General features: G+C 40.1%; 1 protein-coding gene across 2 annotated transcripts in view; it reads left to right on the top strand.

Annotated features, from left to right (window-relative positions):
- Positions 1-13,689, top strand: part of FMN1 (formin 1) — a 437,633-nt gene that overhangs the window by 196,364 nt on the left and 227,580 nt on the right. For both annotated transcript variants that reach the window (XM_043919297.1, XM_043919298.1), the window contains one exon: positions 9,966-10,732. In XM_043919297.1, the coding sequence (XP_043775232.1) occupies positions 9,966-10,732 (767 nt within the window). The remainder of the gene's footprint in view (positions 1-9,965; positions 10,733-13,689) is intronic.

Here is a 13,689-nt window from a genome sequence, read left to right as displayed (position 1 = left end):
TGTCAGAGAAAACTTTGTATTTCAAAGGCTCTAAAAAACAAGCAAACCAAAAAACTAAGTACTTGAGTACTAGGTGTGCTGGTGGTTTTGGTGTAACTATGTATATATTTTTTAAACCCATTGTTTTTAAGGTTATTTAAAAATATCCTTTTTAAATTAAAACAAAACCAAACCCCCCAAAAAACAACAACTGTTTGCAGAACTGCTGAAATACCTCCATGGATCCCCAGAAACCTGGTTGGTAAGCTGCTGATCTTTTTCTGACCTGTTTATTTTACAAATGAAGAAGATGGCCAGAGATAAGCAAATTTAAGGGCATACAACAGTCTTATGCTGAACTAAATCCAGTCATTCTGATTACTATTTTAGTGTGTTTTTTTTTTTCCCCCCCATTAACTTGACCTGGCCTTTCCAATTGGAGCAGAAAATACTTCTCCTTGGGTCTATTACTTAGAGAAATGAAGATTATACTCAATTTTGTGAGCCCTTTTCTGGCATCTCAACTTATGTCTTGTATAATGAGTGCGTCTCTTGGCTGGGGTGAGCAATATTTGGAAATTTAAGCCATTTCCCTTTCTAGCTGCCTCCAAAGGAGGCGTCCTAGGCCAGAGCCCAGATCTTAATGAAAAACACGTAAACCGTCTTGTTTGTTTTCCCTGTCGATTAGTCTATAATTTAAAACCCATTCAATGGCAGATTTATCAAGTGACTAATCCCCAGGAAGACTGGAAGTGGCCAGGAGAAGGTGACTGTGGCCTAGGCACACATCATCGGTCATTTGTTCAAATAGTAAGGTGGGAAGCCAGATACCTCCTTACTTATGAAAATACATTCAGGGAGTAGACCCTGAAGTGACTCTTTACTGGATAATGAGAGCAACACAGACAACCGGGGATATCTTTGCCAGACAAATTGGCCTCTGTGGTCCTTGGTTTTCTTCAGTTATCAATGAAAAAGTCATGTTTGAATAAAAGTGTAAAATCCACACCAGCTCAGCTTTCCTGAAAATTAAGAACAACTCAAATGAATACCTTTTCTCAGCTGGAATTTGAGCCTCTCAAAGTCTGACTTGTTTCTATATATATACATTTGCAAGATTGAGTGCATTGTAAATGCTCATTAAAGCTAGATTGAAAGTTAGATGGTAGAGAGACCAGAGTCTCATCTCATTTGATATAATGAAGCCTTGTTCAATGTGTCTCTGGTTCATACAACATCACTATGAAAAGTAAGCCTACAAATAGGAAATTTATTACAACCACTCCCCTGAACTTCTTGCTAGCAGAAAGCTTTCTATTACGTTGGTAAAAGATGTGGAGACTATTTTTCTAATCAGTAGTCCTACAGTCTTAGGCATAAATTTCACTTTTAATGCCAAAAAGAATTCAGCAACTAGCTCCTCACTTGCTCCTACTTGATAATGCTATTTAAATGACATTTAAATGACAAAAAAAGGCAAAGTTGAGAATATGTGAAGCAAACCTAATTGAGGAACCTACTTCAATTACTTGCCAAAATGATACTAGTGGACAGATGGGCACTGGCCATAGGGTGATGACTCCTCATAGACAATGAATGAATTGAGAAAGAAACAGTAATGTGATTGCTGTGATTACTTGAAGAACCTCAATTTGTCACAGTATTAAGGACCGGGGTTTAGCATCTGTTGCTTCTAAATGCATACGTATTCTGGAATGTGTCATACATACCTTACTGGGCTAGATGCAGCTTCATTAGTGACAATAAAATAACACAACATAAAACTCCAAGTCCTCTTTCCTAATAGAGAAGGAATTAGTATGTTGGTTCTTTGCCTAAAAGTATGAAGTCTTGGATTTGCTTATTAGATTTCAAATTATTTTTTAGAGGAAAAAACCTTGCAAGTCATTTCCATGGATGTCCCAAGGTATATCTGTTCTGTGACTTACACTGATTTAGTGATATTAATAGCTTAGAAAGAAAACATTATTAGAATCCCCCATGAGTCATGATTTTATTTCTTCTGTTTCACAAGAACACTCTAGCTACAATGAGGTTTTATCTTGTTTTCCAGGTAGGAACTTGAGTACAGATTTCAAAGATTTATCTGTTTGACTTCCTATTTCCTTGGACGACTATCCATAATTTTATTTGCTTATTTTCAGAGTATATTTCAGAATCCTGTCTGGAATAGCTATCACATTTCAGATGTAATGCTCAACTTTATCTGAACTGCAGGCTGAACCACTGGTATGATTTCAGAGATGTAATGAGTCTGCTTGACCTCCCATGTTGATTTGCATTCATGAGAGCTGGGACTGTTTCTTTGTATGGCTTAGATGATACTGTGCTTTGCTTGTTTATATAGCATTCATGAGCAGGACTGTCTGTATTCTGGAAAGTTGAAGAGAAAGAGATAGGGTGAAGTTGTGGCTGTGGAAATTGCTACTGTCTTAGAACTTGCCTGAAGTGGTGCAGTTTCATTGTGCTTCTGTGCAGTCCCTTGGAATGGCTTTCCCCAACCTGGAAGAATTTAGAATTTCCAAGAGCCCCTGGGAAAAGTTGACTTAGATTGTGTAGCAGATAACCTGAATTTTTAGTGGCCCCTGGCAGCACCACTGGGAGAGGATGTTCATAACAACAGAGTGTTAATGGGTGATTTTTGCTCAGTGCTTGGCACCACCATGATGTCTTTCATCAATAGGCACTCTTCCAATTCTTTTTGACAGACGTATTTGTGGGGGCCAGACAAGCAAAGTCTCCCTCTGTTGTTTGGGTTTCAGGACAGTGTGTTCCTTTGATGATATCTCTGAGCAGTGGTAATGTGGAAGATATTTTTTTAAAAAATGAGAATTTGGTAGGGGGAGGGAGGACCAGTCCCTGGGGGGACTGCAGGAGTTGCCTGGAGCCCAATTCCTAATCAGGATAGAATGACAAATACTGTTGGATTCTACTGCATAGTTCACTATACTTATGGGAATAACCTTTAAGCTTATTGTGACGAGAACACTTATCTACCCTAAATATTTTGAATTGTTAAAATTAAGTAGTATCAACATTAATTTTTAGACCCACACTTAAAAAAATGTAGAGGTTTTATTTGAACTTTCTAGGTAATTAACAACAATGAAATCTCATAGTTTATGTTGTGCTTGTTTTAGTCGCTCAGTCGTGTCCGACTTTTTTGCAACCCCATGGACAGAACCCCACTAGGCTCCTCTGTCCTTGGAATTCTCCAGGCAAGAGTACTGGAGTGGGTTGCCATTTCTTTCTCCAGGGTATCTTCCCAACCCAGGGATCAAACCCTGGTGTCCCACATTGCAGACAGATTCTTTACTGTCTGAGCCGCCAGGGAAGGAAGGGGACCACATGTCTCTCTGTTTTTACATTTTATTAGGCTTTTGAGTCTAGTTGGTTGGGTAATACAGAGGTACAAGGAAGTCTTAATATTTAAAGCTAAAGAAATAATTCAATTCAATAAGCATTTAAGGATCACTAACTAGCCAAGCAGTGCACAGTGTTCTGAAAGTTCAAGCATGAATAAGGCATGGTCCCCAACTGCCTGGAGCTTTTAGATTTGCAAAGAAGATAAACCTAAGTGACTGTAATGTGATGTGAACCTAGGAAGTTCTTTGGCAACAGAGTCAAAGGAAAACTTTTGTCAGGAAGAATCAAGAAAAGTTGAAGCCAGAAGGTTCAGTTGCAATGGAGTGAGTTTTCCTTCAGGGCCTTCACTAGGCAAAAATAGAGGGAAAGGGTGTTTCACAGAGAGGAAGCAGCGTGTGCAAAAGCATAAAGATGTGGGAGTTAATGGGATGTTTGAATCTGTACTGGTGCAACATAGGGAAATTATAAAGAAATATCTGGAAAAGTAAGTGGAGGGCAGGTTTTAAAGAGCCATGAGTGTCATGGAAAGAATTTAGGCTTATCTGCTGCATGAAATAACTATTCTCAATATGGCTAATGAAGGGATAGTCTCTTTATAGGGATATATCAGAATTACCAAGGGACTTTTTCAAGTAACACATATTCTTTTGGAGATTCTGCAATGACCCAAGTTAAAAGTTATTGCCAAAAAAATTCCACCAATGTTGTAGTGCCATACTATCTCAGCTGTATTTGGAGCAGAATAAAGATTTAGAACAGTTACTTCTGGTTTCAGCTCTGGCTGCCCAGGAATCCTTTGGGGGAGCTTTAAGGACACCTGTGTAAGAGCACCATCTCAGATCAATTGAATGATTATCTTTTGAGATTGCCCCATCAGGAGTTTTTTACAAAGCTCTCTAGATATTTCTAATTGGTAGCAGCCTGAGAACCATTACCTTAAACAGATAAAAAGTGTCAATCAAGGAAAAGGGTGATTGGAACAGTGTTTTAATTGGGATTGCTCTCTTAAAGATTGAGAATTTGCATCTTGCTTAGAAGGAAATGGATATAGACTAATAGACTGTGGCGGGTGGGAAGAGAATGTGATTGAAAATGAAAGTAATAGAATCAATCAAGTTAAAAATAATGGAAGATAGATAAAAATTCAGGTGCAATTGGAGATAAAACTTAGAGGAGATTGGAAAGATGTCAAAACTTAGACCTGTCTCCTTTCAAATGATGTTAGGGTGAATGCAGAAAAACAACAGACTTTTAGCAGAGAAGGTTGGGGAAAGAGAAACTTGTAATGCTTCCTATGTCCTAAAGAACATTTATTTTAAAATGATTGGAAGGTTTGCAGTCGTTTTATCTACCATGTACAAACAGCATGTTCAGTGCAAAAGTAAAGGAGACTGAAAGGAGAGTCAGTCCATTTTAAAAGCATTATGTTCCCTTGATCCAGCCTTATCTGTAATTTTGACTGTGAGAGTCTGGACTTGACATTTCATAAAGATATCCAGGGTCGTGCCTGGGAGTACATGACTATTGAACGGAAAGTTCTACTCTCTGTATTTGATTCATCAAATCATTAACAGTCCTTCTAGCTATGGCTCTAGATAAAGGAGGGAAAACGGTATATGATTTCCAGGTACAAAGTAAAAGTGGCACAGAAAGTAGAGTGAAAAAGTGTTAAAAGATACTTTTCCCGAAGGCTTGATTTATGATATGCACAGATTTGAGATGTCTATTTGTAATAGCGCTTGCGTGCTCAGTCGTGCCCGACTCTTCATGACCTCATGCTATAGTCTGCCAGGCTCCTTTGTCTATAGAATTTTCTAGGTAATAATACTGAGTGGATTGCCATTTCCTGCTCCAAGGTATCTTCCTGACCCAGTGATCGAACTCGCATCTTTTACATCTCCTGCATTGGCAGGCACCACCTGGAAAGCCCCATTTGTAATAGAGCCAGTAACAATTTGAAATAATTGATAGGATATATGTTACTGAATGCAAGTTTGTGTGCTCAGCACACAGTGAGGCCAAACATGTTGAGATCAAAGGTTTAATGCAGGACCATGCAAGGAGACAGGCAGCTCATGCCCCCAAAGCCCCTGATTCTCCAAAGGGTTTCAGCAAAGCACTTTTATAGGCGAGGTGGGGGAGGGGCATGATCAATTGTTGCCAACTTACTGGTGTCAGAATCCTTTGTTCTTGCCTCTGTCCATGTAGATTAGGTCAGAATGTTCCTGTAAACCTCCAACAAGACAAACACTATTCTTTGTTATTGCAAGTTTTTTCTGTTTATGAATGGACTCTTAAAGGTCAGATCCCTGAGAATAAGCTGTCCTGTCTATTTCAGACTATAGACAAGATTTTTTTATAAAAGGTACAGAGCCAGCATGACTAAGCACAGGCAACGAAGCACATAGGTTAAAGCAAAAGAACAGTCTAATATGGAATCAGATTTGTTCTTCCTATTACATGTGGAGGGGCTTCCCTGGTGGTTCAGTGATAAAGCACCCACCTGCTAATGTAGGAGACATGAGTTTGATCCCTGGGTTGGGAAGATTCCTGGAGGAGGAAATGGCAACTCACTCCAGTATTCTTGCCTGGGAAATCCCATGGATGGAGGAGCCTGGTGGGCTACAGTCCATGGAGTAGCAAAGAGTAGGACACAACTGAGTGACTAAATGACAATTAAACATGGACAGATAGAGAATGATTACTTTAATCACTTTGAATTACTATGTCATGTTGAGCTTCTGCACACGAAATTGGAATGATCAAAACGAGTTGTGAAACAAGGAAGAGCAAAGGTAAGAGCAAAGAAAAAAGGTAACTGGTTTCTTTATTTGGGCGTATTGATATGGAATACATAGGCATTTAATGGTTCTTATTTGGTTATTCTTTATATTAGTCAATACAGTTTGTGAGGAAGCCACCCATGGCATCTGTGTTTGGCAATCTGTCCCCTTACCTTGGGTGTTTGCAGTAGACAGGAGAGGTGTTGAGAGAGGACAGTATTTGCAAAGGCCATGTGCACGAGTATGGTCCTGGGAGAGAGAGAAGCTATATAGAACTGGAATCTAGGACATATTTGGAGAAAAGGCAGGAGCCAAGAGTGGACAAAATGGGCAAACACAGAAGAATTTTCAGTGTGGCCATGCTAAACAATTTTGATGTTAGCTTATAAGTAATGGCTAGTTGTTGAAGGGATTTTAAGGAATAAAGATATGAATTTTAAAAAAAAATCATCTTGGAATGAATGTGTCTAAACCAGGATCAGGAATATTATTGAGGTGACTCTTGTCACTGTCCAGGTAACTAAGACCCAATGAAGAGTTGAGGCATTGGGGTAGCAGGTAAGGAATGAATCAGAGAAATTAATGAAACTCGTTGATAATCTGTTAGGAATAAGAGAGAACAAGGAATTCATCATGATATCCAGGTTTCTGAAAGAGATCATTGAGAGGATGTTGATGCTATTAATTGCAAAGAAGAATTTCAGAGGAGGAGGAGACTGAGCTTTGACATCATGAGTTCCTTTTTTCAGACATACTGACTCTGAGGTGGCTGATTAAAAAATATTCAGGTAGACCAGTTCCAGAGGATAGTTGGAATTGTGGTTTTAAGATACCAGTTGGGAAGTTGTGATAGAGTCAGTGACTGTCATTTACCTTATAAGTATGCAAGATGATGGAGAGAGATTGTATAGTGTGAGAAAGGTAGAATGGGAAGGAGCATGCCTGGGGAACAACATTTAAGGGATGATGGAGGGAGAGGAGTCCACTGATTGACTGGAGAGAGCCAAGAAATAGGAAGAAAATAGGGGCGGGTGGAGAGTTTTGACGATCAGGGAAGTAGAGAGAAATTCAAGGCAAGGCAGCAGTCAACCTTAACAATGCAGCTGAGAGGGCAAAATCACTGAAAGGTGCTGATCAAATTTAACACTCAATTCATGGCATTTCAGTAATATAGTGGGGCTAGCAGCAAGGTGTCATTGGTGGAAAGAAGCATGGATAAGAAAATAGATAATACAAGAGTTGTGTGTTTTCTTAAAAAAAAAAAAAACTGAAGAAAAAGAGGGAGGGTGAGAAAAGAAAGCGCAACAGCTAGAAGGGATTAAAGAAGGATTTTGGTATCTTTATTTTTTGCTTTAGAGGGATAGAGCATGGTGCTGGAAAACACGCTGAGAGCTGAAAGCAAGGTGACATGGCCACTGGCCTCCGTGATCTGTCAGGCAGCAAAGAGACAAAATGATACCATTGTATTATTACTACCATAAGGAGTAATACCATTGGTGGTGATACCATTAATGCTGCCATTGTAGCAAGCTTCTATATTTCCTCTGGTGTTCCAGACACTCCTGTCTGGTTTTGCATATACTAACTCTTGTTCTTCTCCTAACCTTGTGAGGTAGGTTCTGTCATTACCCTCATTTTCTGTACGAGGAAACTGATATAGAGAGAGGTTAAGTAGCCTAACCAATTTGTACTCTACCCAGGACACTAAGCAGATGAATTACAGAGCCTTCAAAGTGGTCTGTATCGATGTGTACACCAGATTCAGCCAACTCAAAAGATCACTGGTTGAGAGGTGGGAAATGGGAGAGGTGGGGACCTTTGTGTAGATATCATCCAGTTGTGTGAGAGAAGAAAGTTCCCCTTTGGAGCATGTCTTTGTAACTCTTTCATATTAATAAGAAGGTGAAGATTGTGTAAAATTATTGGCTCATCAACATTATCTGACTATTGGGACTTCCCTGGTAGTCTACTGGCGAAGACTCTGCTCTCCCAATGAAGGGGGCCTGGGTTCAATCCTTGGTCAGGGAACTAGATTCTACATACCATAGCTAAGAGTTCGTGTGCGACAACTAAAAATCCTACATGCTACAACTAAGACCCGGTGCAGCCAAATAAATAATAAATGAATATTATCTGACTGTTCACCTTCTCAGGTGAACAAGTTAGTCAGGAAAAACATTCAACATTTAGTTTGCTATGGCAGAACTAAAGTCGGCACTAAAATGAAATTTAAATATTGGTGATAATTCAGGATGGTAATCAGGGCTGAAATACCGGTGGAGGTGGGCAGGGGAGGGAGAGGGAGATGGAGATGGGTAGGATGTCCACACAAAGATGATCTTGATCACATAGTTGAATGAAGCTTGAAGTTCCTTTCAGATAGTAGAACTCATGAAAGACTGGGTGGACTTTTGTATTTGTAGTGCATCGTTCATCCTGATTGCTGAAGCTTTCCTAGTTTTATGCCCATCACTCCACAAAGATGACATTGTTTGGAAATTTTTAAGAATGATTAGAAATCTATTCATCGCTTCCTCTACTATTATCCTCAACAACAGTAACACTTACTGAGAAATAATGTTCCAAACAATGTCACCTTTTCGTGTGTCATGACCTTGACAGACTAGGCCATTGAAAATATTTCTTCACCTTTTTAGTGTAAGATATAACTGTACTTGTATATACAATGGTGTTCTAGATACTTGTGGACTGAAATTACAGTGAAGAACATCTTATAAGCCATAACGAAGGCTCTTGGGACAGTGACTGAATATGACTGTTACAGTGGTTTTTATCCACCCATCTCATCAGTCCCATGTATTTGCTGTTCTAGCTGCTGGGGTACAGAAATAAAAACACAGATACTGCCCCTGATTTCTTCTTGTGGAGTCTGCAGTCTGATGGGGAAGAAAGAAGTTAAACAGGTTCACCAGAAATATTTAATTACTATTAAATTGAATTTTAGAAAAACTAATGAACTTGTAAATGATTGCCTCCCAGTTAACTGTAAAAGGCTAAGTAATTTCAAATGCTGGGAAATGGACTAGTTAAGAACCAAGGGTATGCTAGTTTGTGCTGGTAAGTGATAAGTAATGGATTCAAGGCATTGACATAACTGAAAAGATAAGCATTAAAAAGACAGATATCTTATACTTTAAAATATAGAGTATATTGATAGCAGATCTCAATAGGTTCATTTTCTTTGCACTTAAATTGTTTTTTTTTTATTACTATATTATGAATGATTATAAAACAGACACAAATACTGTTCGTGGGCAACTTTGATATGGAAACTTTAAAAAAAAAAAGCACATGCATCATAACTTCCTCCTGAGTTTTTCCTTTCTGCTGTGTTGTTTTGGAAACTCCAGAGGGGAGACATTCTATGGATGACCATGAGAATAGCAGCTCCTAGCCAAAAGGATCTCCAAACCTTCTTTTGTTCTTTTTCTCAAATCAAAAGTAATGAAAGGTATATTCAAGCATGTTTAAATCTTTATTAAAAGTTTTCTTTTCCATTTGATATTAAAACCAGTAGAAGTTCTTAGATGACTGTTTTACGTTTATCCTTAATCCATGGTTATTGTTGCCTGTGAGCTCAGATTGGATGAAATTATGTTTTTACTCCAGCTATTTAAATCCTTGGAAAATTCCTAAGGTGAAATTTACACCCTGCAGGATTCTCAGAATGACTCTTGTCTTTCCATGTCTGTGCAGCCTATGCTTTGTTGGTATGGGGATGCTATTGAATATTTTATTTCTGATCATTGATCTTTTATAAATTTTTTGCTTCCTTTCCCATTGATATCCCTACAGGCTCAGTTTGAACTTCAAGCCTTTCACATCCGGGGCGAGCATGCAGTGATAACAGCAAGACTAGAGGAAACCATTGAGAATCTCAAACACGAGATAGAACACCGACGGCAAGGAGGATGCGAAGAGATGAGAGATGTGTGTGTCTCCACGGATGATGACTGCCCTCCAAAGACTTTCAGAAATGTGTGCATCCAGACAGACAGAGAGACTTTCCTCAAACCCTGCGAAGGTGAAGGCAAGACAACCAGAAGTAACCAAATAATACCTAAAAAGCTGAACATCTCCTCTTTAAGCCAGCTCTCTCCCCCAAGTGACAACAAAGACACCTGCGTACCACCTGCGGAAGGCAGCTCATTGAATCAGCAGAGAGCAACTCCTTCCCCTCCCCCTCCCCCTCCTGCCCCACCACTGCCAGCAGCCATCCCTCCCCCGCCTCCCCTCCAACCTGGACTTGGACCTTTGCCACCAGCACCTCCGCCGCCACCTGTGAATACTGGACCGCCCCCGCCTCCACCACCTCCTCTGCCTCCAAGTGCAGGACCTCCCCCACCCCCACCGCCCCCGCCTCTCCCTCCTCCTCTCCCTCTGCCCAGTAGCGGGGGTCCTCCTCCTGCTCCAGCACCCCCAGAACTTGCACCCCCACCTCCTCCTGGACTCTTCTTCGGAGTTGGCCCTTCTTCTAGCCAGTGTCCTCGGAAGCCAGCCATTGAACCCAGTTGTCCAATGAAGCCTCTGTACTGGACTAGGATACAAATAAGTGATAAGAGGTAAATTCAACTCCCTGGTCCATTTTCAGCTTGTGAATTTGCAGGATTTTGCACAGGTGATGTTGTATTCTTATGAGTTCAGTGTCTTTGTAGTGTGACACTCATTCTCAAACATGGTAGTGAATGCCTTGGATCAATGAGGCTGGAATGTTTGGGGAAGAATGTCCCCACCAGGTCTTCTCTGTTCTCTATGGATTGATGGCTGTGAGAAATGACATGTTCTATGTCAGACCCTTCTCAAAGGCATATATTCATTTGCTGGATTAGAGAAGAGCCCAGAGCTAAGTTAGGATTTCCTCCTGTATCCCTGAAATTAGTGCAAAATCATAAAGACACCGAGCCTGAATCTATACTTCTGGTTCACTGAAGATTTTTAGAATATCTGTCTTGTTTTAAGATAGTATCATCAGCCCTATGATGTGTATATTCAGCAAGTAGGTGTAATTTTTCATTTTGTATTCAAAGAACCAGACATAGCTGAGTCATTAACTCTTCAAGTCAGTTCAGTTCAGTTCATTTCAGTTGCTCAGTTGTGTCCGACTCTTTGCAACCGCATGAATTGCAGCATACCAGGCTTCCCTGTCCATCACCAACTCCCAGAGTTTACTCGGACTCATGTCCATTGAATCGGTGATGCCAATCAACCATCTCATCCTCTGTCATCCCCTCTCCTCCCGCCTTCAATCTTTCCCAGCGTCACGGTCTTTTCAAATGAGTCAGGTCTTCACATCAGGTGGCCAAAATATTGGAGTTTCAGCTTCAGCATCAGTCCTTCCAATGAATATTCAGGACTGATTTCCTTTAGGAAGGACTGGTTGGATCTCCTTGCAGTCCAAGGGACTCTCAAGAGTCTTCTCCAACACCACAGTTCAAAAGCATCAATTCTTTGGCACTCAGCTTTCTTTATAGTCCAACTCTCATATCCATAAATGACTACTGGAAACACCATGAATATCTTTGACTATATGGACTTTTGTTGGCAAAGTAATGTCTCTGCTTTTTAATATGCTGTCTAGGTTGGTCATAACCTTTCTTCCAAAGAGCTAGTGTCTTTTAATTTCATGGCTGCAGTCACTATCTGCAGTGATTTTGGAGCCCCCAAAAATAAAGTCTGTCACTGTTTCCACTGTTTGCCCAACTATTTGCTGTGAAGTGGTGGGACCAAATGCCATGATCTCAGTTTTCTGAATGTTGAGTTTAGAGGGGAGTATTAAAATATCAATTCTGTCTGCTTGAACTCTGATACCCCTCACCACTGAGTGCAGTCACATTTTTATACTTTGTTGCCCTCTAGAGAAAGTGCCAATAGGTAGGTAGTTAAAAAGCATCTTCCATTTGTGTAGGTTGTTAAGGTGGGTCTGTAAGGCAGCAAGAGATGCTTGCTTGAAAATTTCCACTCAAACAGATCTGATTGGATTTCTTCTGCCTCATTTTGGAGCCCATCAGGCGGACAATAAGAAAGATACTGAGTGGCTTCTTGACTGTTCTTCAGGTGTGAAGTTCATTTGTTGGCAAAGAACAGCAAACATAGAATAGATTTTCACACTTAAATTTTCGAACTTATTCCCCAAATTAAGATGTGGTTTAAAATTTTTCTATTTCTGTAACATTCTGCTTAGAAACGGCAGGATGTTGAACAAAATAACATGCAGTTTGATGAGCAAGTAAATGGAAATCACTCTAGGAGAGATGGGGCATACCTTGACAGTAGCATGTGGTGAACCAAGTTGATTGTATGCTTTGTATTTGACCCCTTTCCTCTCATCAAAAAATAAGAGCCACAAATGTATTTTTTTTTTTAGTTAATACTCTATATTTAAACTTCCCAAATGAACGATTAAAAAACCATGAAATAGTCCTGAAATAGCTCCTACCATTAACCAGTGTACTAGCATTCCTCTTTTCCCACTCAAGGCTCAGCTGACATTTCCTAAGAAATTATTTCTCAGAGTATTTGGAGCTGTGTTACCTTATTAGTGCTCTCAGATTAATGTGCAGTCATTCCAGGGTGATGAAGCTCACCCATCAGCTCTGGCATTGTGTGTTCTGAGGGCACACAGAGCCATTCCATACTTGGGTCTCCCTAACCTGCCTCCGCGTCATTCCCGTAAGACTTCATGAGCAAATAATAGCCTGGACCATATCAGTGGCGTAATAGTAGCAACTAGGAGATGTGAGTTCTTCACTGTTTAAGACAACAAAGACAAGCTGGAGGTAATCATTGCATTTTTTTCTGTCCTTATGCAGTTGAACATTTTGAAAGAGAAAACAATTGAATGCTCAAGTTCTTACCAGCTTCACCATAAATCTAGGGCTTTGGTTTTGTTATGAGTTGCATTGCTTCCCCCCAAATTGATTTACTAATGGCCTAGACCCCTCCCCCTTAACTCAGACTGTGACCTTACTTGTAAATAGGCCTGCTGAAGCTGTGATTAGGTAGGTTAAGATGAGCTCAGACTGGAGTAGGACCGACCTCTAATCCAAAACGACTAACTTTCTTATAAAACGGGGAAATGTGGACACTGCTGGGTGCAGAGGGAGAACTGCATGTGGAGTTTGAAGTCCTGCTGCTACCAGCAAGTCCATTTTGAGCTAAATGAAAAGTTAGATGAATGTACCAACTTTCCTGACCTGAGACTTCAGGAAATCCCTGCTTGGTGAACATGTCAGCTCTGAGCCTGAGTTCTAGGCACAGGGGTTTAGTTTCTTATTATGGGTCTCTCAAAATATCTTTGTACCTCAGAGCATGACTACATCTTTTAAGTTAAAATGGTCTGAAGATGCTGTGTACTATTCATTATGGGCAGAAGTAAAATTATTTGGGATTGTTCTTTGGAAAGAGGTGCTATTTCTATCACCAGAGGAGTAAGTACTTCATAATATACATGATAAATTTTGATCTTGGTCTTCTGAGGAATTAGGAATAAAAAATGAATTTTCTCTATTATATACACACT

Source organism: Cervus elaphus, chromosome 12, assembly GCF_910594005.1.
Source record: "Cervus elaphus chromosome 12, mCerEla1.1, whole genome shotgun sequence".
NCBI lineage: Eukaryota > Metazoa > Chordata > Mammalia > Artiodactyla > Cervidae > Cervus > Cervus elaphus.
The sequence above is the reverse complement of the archived record's forward strand: the minus strand, read 5'-3'. Positions and strand labels throughout refer to the sequence as shown.